Source organism: Pseudophryne corroboree, chromosome 3, assembly GCF_028390025.1.
Source record: "Pseudophryne corroboree isolate aPseCor3 chromosome 3, aPseCor3.hap2, whole genome shotgun sequence".
Taxonomy (NCBI): Eukaryota; Metazoa; Chordata; class Amphibia; order Anura; family Myobatrachidae; genus Pseudophryne; species Pseudophryne corroboree.
This window is the reverse complement of record NC_086446.1, coordinates 785,441,466-785,463,646: the sequence shown is the minus strand read 5'-3', so window position 1 is coordinate 785,463,646 and position 22,181 is coordinate 785,441,466. Positions and strand designations below refer to the sequence as shown.

Here is a 22,181-nt window from a genome sequence, read left to right as displayed (position 1 = left end):
ATCCCTGGTTATATAGCGCTGTGGTGTGTGCTGGCATACTCTCTCTCTGTCTCCCCAAAGGACTTTGTGGGGTCCTGTCCTCGGTCAGAGCATTCCCTGTGTGTGTGTGCGGTGTGTCGGTACGGCTGTGTCGACATGTTTGATAAGGACGCTTACGTGGAGGCGGAGCAGGAGCCGATAAGTGTGATGTCGCCCCCTGCGGGGCCGACACCAGAGTGGATGGATATGTGGAAGGTATTAACCGACAGTGTCAACTCCTTGCATAAAAGGTTCGATGACGTAACAGCTTTGGGACAGCCGGCATCTCCGCCCGCGCCTGCCCAAACGTCTCAGAGGCCATCAGGGGCTCAAAAACGCCCGCTACCTCAGATGGCAGACACAGATGTCGACACGGAGTCTGACTCCAGTGTCGACGAGGATGAGACAAATGTACAATCCACAAGGGCCATCCGATGTATGATTACGGCAATGAAAAATGTGTTGCACATTTCTGACATTAACCCGGTTACCACAAAAAAGGGTATTATGTTTGGGGAGAAAAAGCAGCCAGTGACTTTTCCCCCATCTGATGAGTTAAATGAATTGTGTGAAGAAGCGTGGTGTTCCCCGGATAAGAAACTAGTGATTTCTAAGCGGTTACTAATGGCGTACCCTTTCCCGCCAACGGATAGGTTACGCTGGGAGACATCCCCTAGGGTGGACAAGGCGCTCACACGCTTATCAAAAAAGGTGGCACTGCCGTCTCAGGATACGGCCGCCTTAAAGGAGCCTGCAGATAGAAAGCAGGAGGCTATCCTGAAGTCTGTGTATACACACTCAGGTACTATACTGAGACCTGCTATTGCTTCAGCATGGATGTGTAGTGCTGCAGCAGCATGGTCTGATTCCCTGTCAGATAACATTGATTCCCTTGACAGGGATACTATTTTGCTAACTATAGAGCATATTAAAGACGTAGTCTTATATATGAGAGATGCACAGAGGGACATTTGCCGGCTGGCATCTAGAATTAATGCAATGTCCATTTCTGCCAGGAGAGTATTATGGACTCGGCAGTGGACAGGTGATGCTGATTCTAAAATGCACATGGAAGTTTTAACTTATAAGGGTGAGGAATTGTTTGGGGACGGTCTCTCGGACCTCGTGTCCACAGCAACAGCTGGGAAATCGACTTTTTTACCTCAGGTTCCCTCACAGCCTAAGAAAGCACCGTATTATCAAGTACAGTCCTTTCGGCCTCAGAAAGGCAAGCGGGTCAGAGGCGCGTCCTTTCTGCCCAGAGGCAGGGGTAGAGGGAAAAAGCTGCACCAGACAGCCAGTTCCCAGGAACAAATATCCTCCCCTGCTTCCACTAAGTCCACCGCATGACGCTGGGGCTCCACAGGTGGAGCCAGGTGCGGTGGGGGCCCGTCTCCGGAACTTCAGCGACCAGTGGGTTCGCTCACAGGTGGATCTCTGGGTTCTACAGGTATCTCAGGGATACAAGCTGGAGTGCGAGACGTCTCCCCCTCGCCGTTACCTCAAATCAGCCTTGCCTGCTACTCCCAAGGAAAGGGAGGTAGTACTGGCGGCAATTCACAAGTTGTACCTCCAGCAGGTGATAATCAAAGTTCCTCTCCTTCAACCGGGACGAGGTTACTATTCCACAATGTTTGTGATACCGAAACCAGACGGTTCGGTGAGACCCATTCTAAACTTAAAATCCTTGAACACTTATATAAGGAAGTTCATGTTCAAAATAGAATCGCTCAGGGCGGTTATTGCAAGCCTGGAAGAGGGGGATTTTATGGTGTCACTAGACATCATGGATGCTTACCTACATGTCCCCATTTACCCACCTCACCAGGAGTACCTCAAGGTTGTGGTACAGAACTGCCATTACCAATTCCAGACGTTGCCGTTGGGTCTGTCCACGGCACCGAGGGTGTGTACCACGGTAATGGCCGAAATGATGATACTCCTTCGAAAGAAGGGAGTTATAATTTTCTCTAACGTCCTAGTGGATGCTGGGGACTCCGTCAGGACCATGGGGAATAGCGGCTCCGCAGGAGACAGGGCACAAAAGCAAGCTTTTAGGATCACATGGTGTGTACTGGCTCCTCCCCCTATGACCCTCCTCCAAGCCTCAGTTAGGTTTTTGTGCCCGTCCGAGAAGGGTGCAATCTAGGTGGCTCTCTTAAAGAGTTGCTTAGAAAAAGTTTTTAGGTTCTTTATTTTCAGTGAGTCCTGCTGGCAACAGGCTCACTGCATCGAGGGACTTAGGGGAGAGAATTTCAACTCACCTGCGTGCAGGATGGATTGGATTCTTAGGCTACTGGACACCATTAGCTTCAGAGGGAGTCGGAACACAGGTCTCGCCCTGGGGTTCGTCCCGGAGCCGCGCCGCCGACCCCCTTGCAGATGCTGAAGATTGAAGAGGTCCGGAACCAGGCGGCAGAAGACTTTTCAGTCTTCCTCAGGTAGCGCACAGCACTGCAGCTGTGCGCCATTGTCTGTCAGCACACTTCCCACAGCGATCACGGAGGGTGCAGGGCGCGGGGGGGGGGGGCGCCCTGGCAGCAATGTAGAATACCTGTATGGCGAAAAATACATCACATATAGCCCTTGAGGCTATATGGATGTATTTAACCCCTGCCAGACTTCACAATCTCCGGAGAAGAAGCCCGCCGAAAAGGGGGCGGGGCCTATTCTCCTCAGCACACAGCGCCATTTTCCCTCACAGAAAGGCTGAGGGGAAGGCTCCCAGGCTCTCCCCTGCACTGCACTACAGAAACAGGGTTAAAACAGAGAGGGGGGGCACTGATTTGGCGATATACATATATATTAAATGCTATATGGGAGGAACACTTATATAAGGGTTGTCCCTGTATAATTATAGCATTTTGGTGTGTGCTGGCAAACTCTCCCTCTGTCTCCCCAAAGGGCTAGTGGGTCCTGTCCTCTATCAGAGCATTCCCTATGTGTGTGCTGTATGTCGGTACGTGTGTGTCGACATGTATGAGGAAAATATTGGTGAGGAGGCGGAGCAAATTGCCTGTAATGGTGATGTCACTCTCTAGGGAGTCGACACCGGAATGGATGGCTTACTTATGGAATTACGTGGTAATGTCAACACGCTGCAAGTGGGTTGACGACATGAGACGGCCGGCGAACAAATTAGTACCGGTCCAGGCGTCTCAGACACCGTCAGGGGCTTGTAAAAACGCCCATTTACCTCAGTCGGTCGACATAGACCCAGACACGGACACTGATTTCAGTGTCGACGGTGAAGAAACAAACGTATTTTCCTTTAGGGCCACACGTTAAGGGCAATGAAGGAGGTGTTACATATTTCTGATACTCCAAGTACCACAAAGAAGGGTATTATGTGTGAGGTGAAAAAACTACCTGTAGTTTTTCCTGAATCAGATAAATTAAATGAAGTGTGTGATGATGCGTGGGTTTCCCCCGATAGAAAATTATTGGCGGTATACCCTTTCCCGCCAGAAGTTAAGGCGCATTGGGAAACACCCCTCAGGGTGGATAAGGCGCTCACATGCTTATCAGAAAAATATCCTAAAAAGTATACACACACATGCTGGTGTTATACTGTGACCAGCGATCGCCTCAGCCTGGATGTGCAGAGCTGAGGTGGCTTGGTCGGATTCCCTGACTAAAAATATTGATACCCTTGACAGGGACAGTATTTTATTGACTATAGAGCATTTAAAGGATGCATTTCTATATATACGAGATGCGCAGAGGGATATTTGCACTCTGGCATCAAGAGTAAATGCGATGTCCATATCTGCAAGAAGATGTTTATGGACACGACAGTGGTCAGGGGATGCAGATTCCAAACGGCATTGCCGTATAAAAGGGGAGGAGTTATTTGGGGTCGGTCCATGGGACCTGGTGGCCACGGCAACTGCTGGAAGATCCACCGTTTTTTACCCTAAGTCACATCTCTGCAGAAAAAGACACCGTCTTTTCAGCCTCAGTCTTTTCGTCCCTATAAGATATCTGCCCAGGGATAGAGGAAAGGGAAGAAGACTGCAGCAGGCAGCCCATTCCCAGTAACAGAAGCCCTCCACCGCTTCTACTAAGTTCTCAGCATGACGCTGGGACCGTACAGGACCCCTGGATCCTACAAGTAGTATCAAAGGGGCACAGATTGGAATGTCGAGGCGTTTCCCCCCTCGCAGGTTCCTGTAGTCTGCTGTACCAATGTCCCCCTCCGACAGGGAGGCAGTATTGAAAACAATTCACAAGCTGTATTCCCAGCAGGTGATAATAAAATTACCCCTCCTACAACAAGGAAAGGGGTATTGTTCCACACTATAGGGTGGTACTGAAGCCAGAAGGCTAGGTGAGACCGATTCTAAATCTGAAAAATTTGAACACTTACAAGGGTTCAAATCCAGATGGAGTCACTCAGAGCAGTGATAGCGAACTGGGAACAAGGGGTCTATATGGTGTCCCGGGACATCAGGGATGCTTACCTCCATGTCCCAAAATTTGCTTTTCTCACCAAGGGTACCTCAGGTTCGTGGTACAGAACTGTCACTATCAGTTTCAGACGATGCCGTTGGAGTGTCCAAGGCACCCCGGGTCTTTACCAAGGTAATGACCGAAATGAGGATTCGTCTTCAAAGAAAATGGACGACCTCCTGATAAGAACAAGGTCCAGAGAACAGTTGGAGGTCGGAGTAGCACTATCTCAAGTAGTTCTACGACAGCACGGGTGGATTCTAAATATTCCAAAACCGCAGTTGTTCCGACGACACGTCTGCTGGTCCTAGGGATGATTCTGGACACAGTCCAGGAAAAGGGTGTTTCTCCCAGAGGAGAAAGCCAGGGAGTTATCCGAGCTAATCGGGATCCTCCTAAAACCAGGAAAAGTGTCAGTGCATCATTGCACAAGAGTCCTGGTAAAAAATGGTGGCTTATTACGAAGCGCTTCCATTCGGCAGATTTCACGCAAGAACTCTTCAGTGGGATCTGCTGGACAAATGGTCCGGATCGCATCTTCAGATGCATCAGCGGATAACCCTATATCCAAGGACAAGGGTGTCTCTCCTGTGGTGATTACAGAGGGCTCATCTTCTAGAGGGCCGCAGATTCGGCATTCAGGATTGGATGCTGGTATCCACGGAGGCCAGCCTGAGAGGCTGGGGAGCAGTCACACAGGGAAAAAATTTCCAGGGAGTGTGATCAAGTCTGGAGAATTCTCTCCACATAAATATACTGGAGCTAAGAGCAAATTTGTAATGCTATAAGCTTAGCAAGGCCTCTGCTTCAAGGTCAGCCGGTATTGATCCAGTGGGATAACATCACGGCAGTCGCCCACGTAAACAGATAGGGCGGCACAAGAAGCAGGAGGGCAGTGGTCAAAACTGCAAGGATTTTTCGCTAGACGGAAAATCATGTGATAGCACTGTCAGCAGTGTTCATTCCGGGAGTGGACGACTGGGAAGCAGACTTCCTCAGCAGACACGACCTCCACCCGGGAGAGTGGGAACTTCATCGGGAAGTTTTCCGCATGATTGTGAACCGTTGGGAAAGACCAAAGGTGGAAATGATGGCGTCCCGCCCGAACAAAAAACGGGACAGGTATTGCGCCAGGTCACGAGACCTTCAGGCGATAGCTGTGGACGTCCTGGTAACACCGTGGGTGTAACAGTCGGTGTATGTGTTCCCTCTTCTGCTTCTCATAACCAAGGTATTGAGAATTATAAGACGTAGAGGAGTAAGAACTATACTCGTGGCTCCGGATTGGCCAAGAGGGACTTGGTACCCGGAACTTCAAGAGATGCTCACAGAGGACTAATGGCCTCGGGAGCTAAGATGGGATTTGCTTTCAGCAAGAACCATGTCTGTTCCAAGAGGAACCGTGGCATCTGCCTCTAAGAAAGGACCTGCTCCAGCAGGGACCTTGTCTGTTCCAAGTCTTACCGCGACTGCGTTTGACGGCATGGCGGTTGAACGCCGGATCCTAAGGGAAAAGGCATTCCGGAAGAGGTCATACCTACCCTGGTCAAAGCCAGGAAGGAGGTGACCGCACAACGTTATCACCACATGTGGTGAAAATATGTTGCGTGGGTGAGGCCAGGAAGGCCCCACGAAAAAAAAAAAAAAAATTTCAACTAGGTCGATTTCTGCACTTCCTGAAAACAGGAGTGTCTATGAGCCTCAAATTGGGGTCCATTAAGGTTCAAGTTTCGGCCCTGTAGATTTTCTTCCAGAAAAAAATTGGCTTCAATTCCTGAAGTCCAGACGTTTGTCAAGGGAGTATTGCATATACAGCCCCTTGTGTGCCTCCAGTGGCACCGTGGGATCTCAACGTAGTGTTGGGATTCCTCAAATCATATTGGTTTGAACCGATCAAATCTGTGGAATTGAAATATCTCACATGGAAAGGGACCATGTTATGGCCCTGGCCTCGGCCAGGCGATTGTCAGAATTGGGGGCTTTGTCTTAAAAAAAAGCTCATATTTGTTTTTCCATTCGGACAGGGCAGAACTGCGGACTCGTCCCCAGTTTCTTCCTAAGGTGGTGTCAGCGTTTCGCCTGAAACAACATATTGTGGTGCCTGCGGCTACTAGGGACTTGGAGGACTCCAAGTTGCTAGACGTTGTCGGGGCCCTAAAAATAGATATATATATATATATATATATATATATATATATATATATATATATATATATATATATATATATATATATATATATATATATATATATATATATATATATATAGAAAAGCAAAAACCTGCGGCACTCGGAGACTGATGAAAAAAGTTAATGTATTAGGCAATACATCAATAACATCAACGTTTCGGGGATTTTAACCCCTTTCTCAAGATGTACACAGGTACATCTTGAGAAAGGGGTTAAAATCCCCGAAACGTTGATGTTATTGATGTATTGCCTAATACATTAACTTTTTTCATCCGTCTCCGAGTGCCGCAGGTTTTTGCTTTTCTATGCCATACGTTTTCTGAGGGCACCGGGGCAAGCCATTATCCTTTGTGGGAGTGCCGGGCTATCTGTTTCAATATATATATATATATATATTTCCAGGACGGCTGGAGTCAGAAAGTCTGACTTGCTGTTTATATTGTATGCACCCCAAAAGATGGGTGCTCCTGCTTCTAAGCAGACTATTGCTCGTTGGATTTGTAGTACAATTCAGCTTGCACAGTCTGTGGCAGGCCTGCCACAGCCAAAATCTGTCAATGCCCATTCCACAAGGAAGGTGGGCTCATCTTGGGCGGATGCCCGAGGGGGTCTCGGCTTTAAAATTTTGCCGAGCAGCTACGTGGTCAGGGGGGAACACGTTTGTAAAATTCTACAAATTTGATACCCTGGCTGAGGAGGACCTGGAGTTCTCTCATTCGGTGCTGCAGAGTCACCCGCACTCTCCCGCCCGTTTGGGAGCTTTGGTATAATCCCCATGGTCCTGACGGAGTCCCCAGCATCCACTAGGACGTTAGAGAAAATAAGATTTTACTTACCGATAAATCTATTTCTCGTAGTCCGTAGTGGATGCTGGGCGCCCATCCCAAGTGCGGATTGTCTGCATTACTTGTACATAGTTATTGTTACAAAAATCGGGTTATTATTGTTGTGAGCCATCTTTTTTAGAGGCTACTTCATTGTTATCATACTGTTAACTGGGTTCAGATCACAAGTTGTACGGTGTGATTGGTGTGGCTGGTTTGGGTCTTACCCGGGATTCAAGATCCTTCCTTATTGTGTACGCTCGTCCGGGCACAGTACCTAACTGAGGCTTGGAGGAGGGTCATAGGGGGAGGAGCCAGTACACACCATGTGATCCTAAAAGCTTGCTTTTGTGCCCTGTCTCCTGCGGAGCCGCTATTCCCCATGGTCCTGACGGAGTCCCCAGCATCCACTACGGACTACGAGAAATAGATTTATCGGTAAGTAAAATCTTATTATCCCGTACTTGGACGATCTCCTTATAAAGGCGAGGTCCAAGGAGCAGTTGTTGATCGGTGTAGCACTATCTCAGGAAGTGCTACAACAGCACGGCTGGATTCTGAATATCCCAAAGTCGCAGCTGGTTCCTTCGACGCGTCTGCTGATATTGGGCATGTTTCTGGACACAGAACAGTAGAAGGTGTTTCTCCCGGAGGAGAAGGCTAAGGAGTTGTCATCTCTGGTCAGAGACCTCCTGAAACCAAAACAGGTGTCGGTGCATCATTGCACGCGAGTCCTGGAAAAGATGGTAGCTTCTTACGAAGCAATTCCCTTCGGCAGGTTCCATGCAAGGAACTTTCAGTGGGACCTGTTAGTCAAGTGAGGATCGCATCTTCAGATGCATCGGCTGATCACCCTGTCTCCGAGGGCCAGGGTGTCTCTGCTGTGGTGGCTGCAGAGTGCTCATCTTCTCGAGGGCCGCAGATTCGGCATTCAGGACTGGGTCCTGGTGACCACGGATGCAAGCCTCCGAGGTTGGGGAGCAGTCACTCAGGGAAGAAACTTCCAAGGACAATGGTCGAGTCAGGAGACTTCCCTACACATAAATATTCTGGACCTAAGGGCCATTTACAATGCCCTAAGTCAAGCAGAACCCCTGCTTCAAAACCAGCCGGTGCTGATTCAGTCAGACAACATCACGGCTGTCACCCATGTAAACCGACAAGGCGGCACAAGAAGCAGGATGGCGTTAGCACGTGATTCTCCGCCCATCGGAGAATCCTTGTGGCTTCTGCTAACACTGTCAGCAGTGTTCATTCCGGGTGTGGAAAACTAGGAAGCAGACTTCCTCAGCAGGCACGACCTCCAACCGGGAGAGTGGGGACTTCATCCAGAAGTCTTCACGCAGATTGTAGACCGTTGGGAACGGCCACAGGTGGACATGATGGCGTCCCGCCTCAACAAAAAGCTAAAAAAGTATTGCGCCAGGTCAAGAGACCCTCAGGCGATAGCTGTGGACGCACTAGTGACACCGTGGGTGTACCAGTCGGTTTATGTGTTCCCTCCTCTTCCTCTCATACCCAAGGTACGGAGGATAGTAAGTAAGAAAGGAGTAAGAACTATACTCGTAGTTCCGGTTTGGCCAAGAAGAACTTGGTACCCAGAACTACAAGAAATGATCTCGGAGGACCCATGGCCTCTGTCTCTCAGACAGGACCTGTTACTGCAGGGGCCCTGTCTGTTCCAAGACTTACCGCGGCTGCGTTTGAAGGCTTGGCGGTTGAACGCCGGATCCTAACGGAAAAGGGCGTTCCAGATGAAGTGATTCCTACGCTGTTAAAGGCTAGGAAAGACGCTGCCTGAAGTTCAGACGTTGTTAAGGGAGTGCTGCATATTCAGCCCCTTTTTTGTGCCTCCAGTGGCACCTTGGGATCTCAACGTAGTGTTGGATTTCCTAAAATCACATTGTTTTGAGCCACTTCAGACCGTGGAGTTGAAGTATCTCACGTGGAAAGTGGTCATGCTTTTGGCCTTGGCTTCGGCTAGGCGTGTGTCAGAATTGGCGGCTTTGTCATGTAAAAGCCCTTATCTGATTTTCCATATGGACAGGGTAGAATTGAGGACTCGTACCCAATTTCTCCCTAAGGTGGTATCAGCGTTTCATTTGAACCAACCTATTGTGGTGCCTGCGGCTACTCGGGACTTGGAGGATTCGAAGTTGCTTGGACGTAGTCCGGGCCCTGGAAATCTATGTTTCCAGGACGGCTAGAGTCAGAAAAACTGACTCGCTGTTTATCCTGCATGCACCCAACAAGCTGGGTGCTCCTGCTTCTAAAAGCAGACTATTGCTCGCTGGATCTGTAGCACGATTCAACTTGCACATTCTGCGGCTGGACTGCCGCATCCTAAATCAGTCAAAGCCCATTCCACGAGGAAGGTGGGCTCTTCTTGGGCAGCTGCCCGAGGGGTCTCGGCTTTACAACTTGGCCGAGCTGCTACCTGTTGGGGGTCAAACACGTTTGCAAAATTCTACAAGTTTGATACCCTGGCTGAGGAGGACCTTGAGTTTGCTCATTCGGTGCTGCAGAGTCATCCGCACTCTCCCGCCCGTTTGGGAGCTTTGGTATAATCCCCATGGTCCTTACGGAGTACCCAGCATCCACTAGAATGTCAGAGAGAATAAGAATTTACTCACCGGTAATTCTATTTCTCGTAGTCCGTAGTGGATGCTGGGAGCCCGTCCCAAGTGCGTACTTCTGCAATACTTGTATATAGTTATTGCTTAACTATAGGGTTATTGTTCTGAGCCATCTGTTGAATGAGGCTCAGCTATTGTTCATACTGTTAACTGGGTATAGTTATCACGAGTTGTACGGTGTGATTGGTGTGGCTGGTATGAGTCTTACCCTGGATTCCAAATCCTTTCCTAGTAATGTCAGCTCTTCCGGGCACAGTTTCCCTAACTGAGGTCTGGAGGAGGGGCATAGAGGGAGGAGCCAGTGCACACCAGATGTAGTATCTAATCTTTCTTTAACGAGTGCCCAGTCACCTGCGGAGCCCGTCTATTCCCCATGGTCCTTACGGAGTACCCAGCATCCACTACGGACTACAAGAAATAGAATTACCGGTGAGTAAATTCTTATTTTCTCCATCGGGGTCCACAGTAGATCCACAGGATGTACATTGGGTTGTTAGTGGCGATAGAGGATCGGCACCAAATGGTTAAAGCTTTTGGACTCCCAGGAAGTTCTGGTCCAGCCTCCTTATAATGCCGCCTCCTGGCCCAGGAAGTCAGGTTTTTTGTTTGGTGCGGCAGGAGCCTGACCACTGTAAATGGTGTGGTTGTGGATTTTTTGCAGCCATAAGCTTTTTTATTTTATTTAGCCTTTTTTTTTTTAGAGCCACCTTTCTTTGTGTCTTAAACACAGGGTAAAGGTTACTCCAACAACAGTTACCTTCGTGTAATCAATGGTGGCTCGACAGATGCCAGCTGGATGAACTTACTTTTTTTAATATAAGTTTTGAGCATCTTGGGGATGTGATGCTTTATATATAATTTTTATTTCCTTTGTCCGCAGGAAATGTTAAAGGATTTAAACCTTGGGGAGATGAAGTGTGGCCTGCCCATGCTGGCAGTGTCTCTTGCACTGGAAGGGAAAGCCAGCCACCGTGAGATGACGTCCAAGCTTCTCCATGACCTGTGCGGGACTCTCCTGAGTGCAGAAGACGTGGAAAAGTCCTTTGACAAACTGCTGCAAGAGCTGCCTGAACTCGTCCTGGACACGCCCAGGGCACCGCAGGTTTGTGTGCTGCGGCGATGGCTTTCTGTGTCAGGGGTGGGGTTAGAATAACTCTCCTCCCTCATTGTAGGATATAATACACCAGAGTTCAATTAATAATGCAAGTAATCCACGAGGCCAGTGGTTTGGGGGCTTTATCTGTTCTGTTACCTTGTATTTTACTTTTTACAAGGTTTCTGTAATTAGTATTTTGTGCTATAAGAAGGGATTGGATTGCAATCCAGCACGGTTTGTTAGACTGTAAACTCCTATGGGCAGTGCCATATTTTTACCTTCTGTGTCATGCCAGTGTTCTCTGTAATATGATTGTATTTTCATGTCTTCGTTGTGCAGCACTGCCTACTCGTAAGCTCTGTACCCATAATTATTATTGTGTATATAGAAACCGGCCAGTTCAGCGTTTTATTTTATACCACGTTTAATTGTAAAATTGTATGGGGCTGAGCAGAAAACGTTCATGTGTCTGAGGGAATCAGCTAATGGGCCCTACACACTGGCACATCTCACTGCACGATGTGAATGTTCTCATTCATTAATGAACGAGAAAATATCATGCAGTGTGTAGGCATTATCGATGCGCGGCCCCACGCTCGTTAATCGTTTGTGCCCCGTCGCTTATACATGCAGGCCAATATGGACGAGATTGTCCATATTAGCATGCAGTGCTCTGGAGCCGGGTGACGGATTGCAGTATTATACACAATCATCTGGGAGACGCTGAGCAATTACTGTGCTCTGAGCTAAAGCTCCAGCACATGGCACCGGGTGAGACCATACTATCGGATTTGCCGGCTTACACCCCAGAATACCAGGTTGGTTTTCTTATGTACAGTATGTCTGGTCTTTTTTTAGATTTTTTTTTTTTTAAACAAATGTCATTTTGTAAAATAAATGACCTGGCGGGATTGCTCTAGTATTGTCTAGCTCAGAGGTTCTCAAACTCGGTCCTCAAGGGCCCACACAGTGCAGTGCTCCTCACAGAATCACAAGTGAAATAATTAGCACCACCTGTGGACCTTTTAAAATGTGTCAGTGAGTAATTAATACACCTGTGCACCTGCTGGGTTACCTGCAAAACATGCACTGTGTGGGCCCACGAGGACCAAGTTTGAGAACCTCTGGTCTAGCTGGTCAGCTCCATTGCTGTCAGCGCTGTGTAAAGTTCATTTAAATTACAAGGAAAAGCTATACCGTATCACACTGTGGTTAGGGCCGCTGCAGCCGCCAAACGTAAGCAAATAACCGCTAAGTTATGTATGCACGTTGCGTATACACGCCGACACGCTATGTGCACGTTGCGTATACACGCCGACACGCTATGTGCACAATGCAGCGACAAGTGTGGCTGAATACACCTTATCCCCAAACAAGAATGGAATGCGACACCAGTAGTTAAATGTAATGTTGTGGTCCAATGCATCAACAGAATTTGTAACTTGCTGGAAAAGTGTGTGGAGACTGTGTCTAAATTATGCACTATATAAATAGAATATTGAATATGTCTTTGTGGCTTTTCTGTGCGAATGCGTGTGCTACCGTATATACTCATACCACGCGAATACACAAGGCTCATGTACGTAGCGTGCGTGTATGCGTACGCGTGGCGACTAGGCGCACGCACAGAGGCCACTCTGTTTGGTGTTTGTATGTGGTGTGTATGTAATATTTTTGACTTCGACAGCTGCATATCGGGTCCTTGCTTGAGTTTAGAAGTCCCGATGATCTTGATTGTCCACGGGAGGAGTGCCGAGGAATGGAGGAGAGTATGGACCACTTCTTGCTTCACTGTCCCTTTAACATAGATGTTTATAAGATAGTGTCAAATGCTCTGGGAATACCTTGTCTTTCTGGTTTGAATTACCAGGAATGGGCTATGGAGCATTCAAAAGATATGATGATAATGATTTAATGCACAATTTTTTTGATTAACTTAGCGGTTAGGTATCGTTTTTGGAATGTACGGTCTCAGGTTTCTTTGAGGAATAAAGTCCTTCCCTGTGGAGAGGTGGTGGGTTTAATTTTGCAGGAGGTAAACCGGATGATGGAGTTGGAGGAGGAGAGGTTAGACGCCCTCAGCTGGTCCCGCTTGTGGCGCCAGTTGAAGCCCGCTTAGTGGGTGGTCTCTGAGATCTAATATGGCTGTCTGTAAAGTCTTCACTTTTTTTTTTTTCTGTTGATTAGGTTTTGACTTGGTTAATGTATATTGGAAAATAGTTTGCATACACTGGAGGGGCTATGAGCGTTCATTATTCGGTTCTCAATTTAGTGTTGGTATTGTCTAGGTATGTGGAGAATGGATGTGGGTGAGTGTTGGTGGAGGGGCACGGGTGGGAGAGTGGTTGAGATATGAGTGGGGCTCGGGAGCAGAGACGGGGGTGTTTTGCGGCGAGAGGAGGTAATAGTATTTGTAGTGAAGGTGGTGGGATAGTATTTAGTGTTGAAGGTGATAGGGGTTAGGTATTAGGATGTCCCAGAAATGTTGGGTCTGAGCGATAAAAAGATAAGCCAGAAGTTACGGCTATGCTTGATGGTGAAGCTAGTCTTTGTTTGCTTATAATAATAAATGGTTATGTTGCTTTATGTATTTATTTTATTGTATCATTTGTAAATATGTAATTTAAAGTATTATGTAATATGTTGCAAGATTTTAATAAAAATATTTCCTTGCTTGAGGATGGCCAGTTTCTCCAGGGCTTCTGTACTGCAGAAGAAGTGTCTGTTGCAATACATTTTACAGAAGCTCTGTTAGTAAATAGACATGCCTTGTAAAATGTTCTCTAGAGAGTGATGTATATGTTTCCATACAATGTACAGTCTGGTGTTTAGCGTTCTGCCCATATCCAGAACGAACTGGTTTTCTGAAACGCTAATTGCTTTGCCAGCATATTTACAGTGGGATTAGCGAAGTTTCTCCTTTTCTCCGGAAGGGACAGAAGTAACAACGTTCTAAACATGATATCCTGACTGCGGCCTCAAAGTCTTTTTGTGCGTCATTTTCTTTGTGTCTCTGCAGTTGTTGGGCCAGTTTATCGCCAGAGCAGTTGGAGATGGGATCCTAAACAAGACTTACATAGAAAGCTATAAAGGCACAGTGGATTGTGAACATGAACGGTACGCTATACAGTCTGTGATCATATACTTTTGTGTAAACCCTGACCACCATGTTCCTGTATTCGCTGATTTAATGTTATTCGCTACTACGAAACAGCCAACTGCTCATACCCCTTTTACACCATCTCAAAATCCCGGGTTATTACCTCAGCGGAAACAGCCCCCTCCCAAAATAAAAATAAAAATTAACCCTGGTCCAGTGACACAGCAGTCCGGCCTGGAAAACGAGCAGGGTTGAACACTGGTGAGACCCACGGATCATCCCATCCAGAACCCGTTTACAGAAGTGAAAGAGCCGCAGCATTCGAAGGGTGGGCGGCAGACAGCAGCGGTGCCAGGGTGAAGGTGAATGGATGCAGCACGCACGAGTGCGGCGCCCCTTCACCGCACGAAGGCTGGGGGGCAGCCAACAGCAGCTTCCAGAGTGCTGGGCTTGACCCTAGCCTGATAAGCAGGTGCCCCGGTGGTCCCGATCTGTGTATTTCCCGGCACTTGGCGATGATGTCATCGCCAAGTGCCTGTGTGCATTGTGAATGGTACCGACCTGGGAATATCCCGGGTTGGCACTGCAGTGAAAACAGGGTTAATCCTAGGTCGTATCTGGGATTTTGGTGTAAAAGGGGTATTAATTAGTTCTCAGGGGGGTTGTAGCGGGGATCCCAGAGCAAGTTCTGGTGATTTTTTTCCCCCTAAAGTTAACGATTTTAGGAAAAAATCTGACGTTCTCTGGAGGTGTGAGAAAAAAGACGTTTCTATAGAAATCACTGTATCTCCTGCAATTGAATAGAAAAATCCCGCGGCTGTGGGGAAAAACTCTGTACCGCAGTGTTTTTCAAATGTCCTGCCCGCAATTGAATTTGCCCATTAAAATCATTAAAATTAGAGATGTGCACCAGACACTTCGGGTTTTGGATCTGGATCTCCGTTCGTGTTTTGGATCTGGATTGACTTTGCCAAAACCACCCTTTCGGGTTTTGGTTTTGGTGTTGGATCTGGATTTTTGAATTTTTTTATTTTTTTTTTAAACCTAAAAACAGCTAAAAATCACAGATTTGTTTTTTGTTTTTGTTCCTACAGTATTAACCTTAATAACATTAATTTCCACTCATTTCCAGTCTATTCTGAACACCTCACAATATTGTTTTTAGGCCAAAAGGTTGCACCGAGGTCGTTGGATGACTAAGCTAAGCGACACAAGTGGCCGACACAAACACCTGGCCCATCTAGGAGTGGCACTGCAGTGTCAGACAGGAGGGCAGATTTAAAAACTAGTCCCCAAACAGCACATGATGCAAAGAAAAAAAGAGGCGCACCAAGGTCGCTGGATGGCTAAGCTAAGTGACACAAGTGGCCGACACAAACACCTGGCCCATCTAGGAGTGGCACTGCAGTGTCAGACAGGATGGCACTTCAAAAAAATAGTCCCCAAACAGCACATGATGCAAAGAAAAATTAAAGAAAAAAGAGGTGCAAGATGGAATTGTCCTTGGGCCCTCCCACCCACCCTTATGTTGTATAAACAGGACATGCACACTTTAACAAACCATTCATTTCAGCGACACGGTCTCAGACATGACTGTGGCTGAAATGATTGGTTTGTTTGGGCCCCCACCAAAAATAGAAGCAATTAATCTCTCCTTGCACAAACTGGCTCTACAGAGGCAAGATGTCCACCTCCTCCTCATCGTCCGATTCCTCACCCCTTTCACTGTGTACATCCCCCTCCTCACAGATTATTAATTCGTCCCCACTGGAATCCACCATCGCAGGTCCCTGTACTTTCTGGAGGCAATTGCTGGTAAAGGTTTTCCCAGAGGAATTTATAATTCATTTTAATGAACATCATCTTCTCCACATTTTCTGGAAGTAACCTCGTACGCCGATCGCCGACAAGGTGAGCGTCTGCACTAAACACTCTTTCGGAGTACACACTGGATGGGTGGCAACTTAGGTAAAATAAAGCCAGTTTGTGCAAGGGCCTCCAGATTGCCTCTCTTTCTGCAGCAGGGTACATTGGTTTCCACAGGGAAACATCGGGGTGTAGAGTGGATCTTGATCCAGAGGCACCAACAGGCTAAAGCAAAGATTTTCAACCTTTTACAACTCGTGACAGACTGAACAAGATTAAAAAAATGGTGTGCCTTGGCAATATTTAAAATTCAAATATAATGGTGATGCATGGTGCAGTTGCGTGTCCTAGGGTGTCATGTCGCCGCTTCGCCATAGGTAACGCCTGATCCACATCTGAGAAAGCCAGAAGAGCCCAACACTGCCCAGGCCCAAAATTAGAACTGGCTCTGCAACCACTAAACCCACCAGTATTGATAGTTACAGTGCCTCAGTAGCGGCAAAACACTGACTGGCCTGGCGCTGCTTCTATGGCGGCACACCTGGAGACTGCTCACGCACACTAGTGTGCCACGGCACAGTGGTTGAAAGACACTGGGCTAAAGCTTTAGGTTGTCCCAGGATGCATTGGGGCCTCCTCTATAACCCCGCTTCCAGGTAATGAGAGCCCAGTTTCGAGTTGTGCCTGCAGCAGCAGGTCACCTAACAGGAAGGCTGCACTGGGCAGCCCTGAAAAAGCTTTTCTAAGAAGATTTCTTCTCTGCGCTGTCAGCGCTGTATGTCAGGGTGACTTTTCAGTGCTGAAGCTCCATCACCTCCCAAGCGGCGTCACATACTTTCACAGCTTAGTTCCCGGGAACTTGTGGCGAAGACGTCCTGGCTTTCCTGGTTTGGGTAGCTGCTACGGGGAGGAGGTAAGAGGGTCCCCCAGGTGGGATCCACCATTAAATTGCGTTCCGCTGGCGTGAACACTGTCACCGAGCAGGGATCCCACTAGACCACTGGGGCGTCTGAGTACAGGTCGGATGTACTAACACCCCATTTAATAAGGCTCGCTAGTTCCTGGGGTGGAAGTCCAGCATAGGGGAACCAGCGCTTGACCTGTAGCCCTTCCCCTGGCCATGGGCGCCATCTCCTCGCAGATTTACCGCCCTGGAGCTGCCTCACACTCTCTCTCACAGAGACACTGGGCGCCATCTTATAGCATAGCAGCGGCTGGTCTCTGGGATTGCAGGGCAAAGTCTCCCATGTAAAGCCGCCTGTATACAGCACTGTGACTTTACATTCACTTGAGTATCCTATGGGGTATATGCAATCCCGGGGCGAATTGCGGCAATTTTTCGCCCGTTTTTTAAATACGACACAATTCGACCGTCGAATTCCGGCCGGCGGGTACCGGAATTCGACATATTCAATAAAAAACGGATTAGACAGTCCCGCTGTCGACTTTTCAGACGGTACAAACAACGGTAAAAAACCTGAATAAAAATTGCGTGGGGTCCCCCCTCCTAAGCATAACCAGCCTTGGGCTCTTTGAGCCGGTCCTGGTTGCAAAAATACAGGGGGAAAAAATGACAGGGGATCCCCCGTATTTTAACAACCAGCACCGGGCTCTGCACCTGGTCCTGGTGCAAAAAATACGGGGGACAAAAAGCGTAGGGGTCCCCCGTATTTTTTGTACCAGCACCGGGCTCCACTAGCTGGACAGATAATGCCACAGCCGGGGGAAACTTTTATACCGCTCCCTGCGGCCGTGGCATTAAATAAATACCCAACTAGTCACCCCTGGCCGGGGTACCCTGGAGGAGTGGGGAGGAGGAGAATCAAGGGGTCCCCCCCAGCCACCAAAGGGCCAGGGGTGAAGCCCGAGGTTGTGTCCCCCCCCCCCCCAAGGGCTGCGGATGGGGGGCTGATAGCCTTGTTGAAAATGAACGAATAGTGTTTTTTGCAGAAGAACTACAAGTCCCAGCAAGCCTACACCGCAAGCTGGTACTTGAAGAACCACAAGTACTAGCATGCGGGGGGGAAACGGGCCCGCTGGTACCTGTAGTTCTTCTGCAAAAAAATACCCAAATAAAAACAGGACACGCACATCGTGAAAATACAACTTTTTCACACATGCCGACACATACATACTTACCTATGTTGACACGCCGACTGCCACGTCTCCAATGTCGAAGAATCCGGGGTACCTGAAAATAAAATTATATACTCCCCTAAATCCAGTGTCCTGTGATATTTGTAATCCACGTACTTGGCAAAAAAAAAAAAAAACGCATACCCGATCCACACGACTGAAAAGGGTCCCATGTTTACACATGGGACCCCTTTCCCCGAATGCAGAGACCCCCCCAGTGACTGCTGTCACAGAGGGTCCCTTCAGCCAATCAGGGAGCGCCACGTTGTGGCACTCTCCTGATTGGCTGAATGCGCGTCTGAGCTGTCAGACGCGCATCGCACAGCCCCCTCCATTATCTTCAATAGTGGGAACTTTGCGGTGAGGTCACCCGCGGTCAGCCGCTGACCGCGGGTAACCCCACCGCTGACCGCAAAGTTCCCACCATTGAAACTAGCAGCACAGCAATCAGGTCACTACTGCGCGTGCGTATGCACCGCAATGCGCAGTCGCGTTGCACGGGTACAAAGCGGATCGTTGCTGGGCGATGGATTGTACGAAGAATCCATTCGCATGGCCGTTCGCAAGGAGATTGACAGGAAGAAGGCATTTGTGGGTGTCAACTGACCGTTTTCTGGGAGTGTTTGGAAAAACGCAGGCGTGTCCAAGCGTTTGCAGGGCGGGTGTCTGACGTCGATTCCGGGACCAGACAGGCTGAAGTTATCGCAGCGGCTGAGTAAGTTCTGGGCTACTCAGAAACTGCACAAACTGTTTTTGTACAGGGCGGCTGCACAAGCGTTCGCACACTTGCAAAGCTAAAATACACTCCCCTGTGGGCGGCGACTATGCGTTCGCACGGCTGCTATAAACAGCTAGCGAACGATCAACTCTGAATGACCCCCATAATGTCCAACAGAAAGGGCAGTAAAGCAGTGGAAGCTCCTGCTTCATGCAGAGCATGCTCCAAGGATTTACCAGAGGGGGACGTGTTGTATAATGGTCTGTGTACGATTTGTCATACATCTCCCAGTCAGTATGCAGCTCCTGCATTTACACTGGAGCCTACCTGGGCTGCGTTTACCTGCCTACTAGCTATTCTGGTGGAACGCCTAGCGCCCCTTATGGGACCTCCTGTGTAACTACAGTCACAAATTGTCCACTAATCCGATTTAGGTGGAAAATCTGTCTAACCAGCTGCAGAAAAATCAGTCATTGGTAAGACAAAAGTCTGCCCCAGGTCACTTCTGTGTCCCTGGGTTCTATAAGCGGGCTGCTTCCTCCTCAATCCATAAACCCCTCTGATGTTTTAATCAGAAGAGGGGGGGGGGAGCATATGGTCCTGTCAGACACTGAATCCTGTGTTACTGAGGAGGATCGTCCTTTGCAGATTGATGTCCCTGCCTTAGTGGTTGCTCTTAAGCATATCCTACAAATCACTGATGATGTGGATTCTACTAGTGTGGCAAAGAAAACTAATAACAGTTTAACCACCTTCTGCTGTTTAAACCTAATACCCAATTCTGACTACGGATGTCCGGTGGGAACCCTGGTCTTCTCCAGGTAATAATTTCCGCTGCATAAACGTGCCTTGGCTGGCTATCCTCTCCCTGCAGAGTTGTGTAACAAATGGGAGATTCCATGGCGGTGGATTCTTACGTCACCCACCTCGTGGTGTCGTCCATTCTGCTCGTCACCACTGTCACTTCACTGAAAGAGCTGACAGAGAAGTGTGTGAAGGGATGCCTAGAAAAATAAATAAATAAATAAATAAAATAACGTTCGGGAGGCGTCCCCGGAGACGGGTGCAATGTCAGCCAAGTCGTGGTCCACGTCTGTCCTAGCTCACCGCATGCTGTGGTTGGGGTCGTGGAAAGCGAACCTGGACTCCAAAAAGACCTTGGAGGTACTCCCCTTCACTGAGGATGTTTTGTTTGGGGTAGACCTAAATAAAATAATGTCTGAATTAGCCGCTAAGACAGCCTTTCTCCCCACTACCAATCCTTCTGCACAGAACGCAAAAGGTACCACTTTTTGTTCCTTTCGACCTCAAGGGAAAGCAAAAGGTCAGGCATACCTGAGACAATCTCGTGCTCCCAAATTCACAAAACCCAAGGCAAAACAATCCTGGGCAGCCAGTCAGCCTGCTTCAAAACATGACAAGCCTGCTGCATGACGGGACAGGCCTCCCCCTGGGGATCCCAGGGTGGGAGGCTGACTTCTACAGTTCACCCAGATCTGGTTAAAGACCACTTCAGACGCATGGGTACTGGAAGTTGTCTCACGGGTACGCTGTCTCGTTCGAGAGACATCCCCCTCGCCAGTTCTGCAGCAGTAGTACGGCCCTCCCTTCGGATCCGTTGAAGGTGCAAGCTCTACAAACTGTGGGTTAGTTCTCTCCTGAGTACAGGAGTGATTGTGCCGATACCTCAGTCCCAGGGAGGCAGAGGTTATTACTCGACCCTGTTTCTGGTCCCGAAACCCAATGGGTCCTTCCGGCCTATTCTAAATCTCAAATCACTGAACAAGTTTGAGAGTGCCCAGGTTTCGTATGGAAACACTGAGCTCCATTGTACTGGCTATGGAACCCGGAGACTATATTGTATACCTGGATATACAGGATGCATATCTGCATATTCCTACTGCCATGTTGCATCAGCAGTTTCTGTGGTTTGCTATTGGCAACCTTCACTACCAATTCCAGGCTCTGCCATTTGGACTGGCTACGGCTCCTCAGATCTTTATCAAGATCATGGCCGTCGACAGGGAGTCAGAATCCTGCCGTATTTGGACAACCTGCTGTTTCTCGCAAATTCCCGTGAAGTCCTCCTCTGTCATCTACAAATGACTGTAGCCTTCCTGCAAGCCCACGGGGGGCTTATCAATTGGAAGAAGACCTCGCTGGTCCCAGCTCAGAGCATAGTGCACCTGAAGCTTCAGGACAGGATAAGGCACTTCATTTGTCGCCCCAGACTGTCAATACACTCGCGATCATAGGCGTTTCTATAATGGGTGCAATGGGTGCGGTGCACACATTGCACTCATTAAAATACCTAACCGGAGTCCAGCGGCAGGCACAGCGTCCGCGGCAAAAATGGCCGCCACGCATGCGCGGTAGCCAAATTGGTCTCCGGATCATGGCGGGCGCCATATTTCCGGAGATATGCGCAGTAGACTCCGGCACATTGGTGGAGTCTACAGCGCCGTTCAGAGGAGGGGGCCCAGCCGGAGGTGCACACGGGCCCCCTTCTCTGTAGAAACGCCCCTGTCGGCGATGCAAGTACTTGGCCTGATGGTGTTGACCTTATACATGGTAGAGTACGCTCAATTTCATTCCTGTCTAATACAGAGGTTAATTCTTTCCAAGTGGGACTGCCTACACCCTACATCATCGGATCAGATCTCAGTTGATTTATTTGATTCCGGAGGCTCGTCTGTCGCTGACCTGGTGGCTCCAGGACCAGCAATTAAGCAGGGGCCATCCCTTCTGGATCCCCGACTGGGTCCTGCTAACAAAGGATGCCAGTCTGAGGGGATGGGGAGCGTGTTGAAGCAACACTCTTTTCAGGGTCGTTGGACCAAGGAGGAATCCTTACTCCCGATTAACATCCTAGAGTTGAGGGAGGTGTTCAATGCACTCTCGCCCTGCCTCTGGTACAGAACTCCAGTACGATCAGACAAAGCCACCACGGTGGCATACATAAACCATCAAGGTACTCAAAGCCGCATGGCAATGATGGAAGTGTCAAAAATCCTTTGTTGGATGGAACGCCATCTGCCAGCAATATCAGCAGTGTTTATTCCGGGCGTCCTGAACTGGGAAGCGGACTTCCTCAGACGCAAGGACCTGCATGCCTGACAGTGGAGTCTTCATTTAGAATTCTTTCA

General features: G+C 48.6%; 1 protein-coding gene across 2 annotated transcripts in view; it reads left to right on the top strand.

Moving 5' to 3' along the window:
• PDCD4 (programmed cell death 4) overlaps window positions 1–22,181 on the top strand; it is a 129,587-nt gene that overhangs the window by 85,369 nt on the left and 22,037 nt on the right. For both annotated transcript variants that reach the window (XM_063962632.1, XM_063962631.1), the window contains exons 6-7: window positions 11,000–11,221; window positions 14,235–14,332. In XM_063962632.1, coding sequence (XP_063818702.1) covers window positions 11,000–11,221; window positions 14,235–14,332 — 320 coding nt within the window. The remainder of the gene's footprint in view (window positions 1–10,999; window positions 11,222–14,234; window positions 14,333–22,181) is intronic.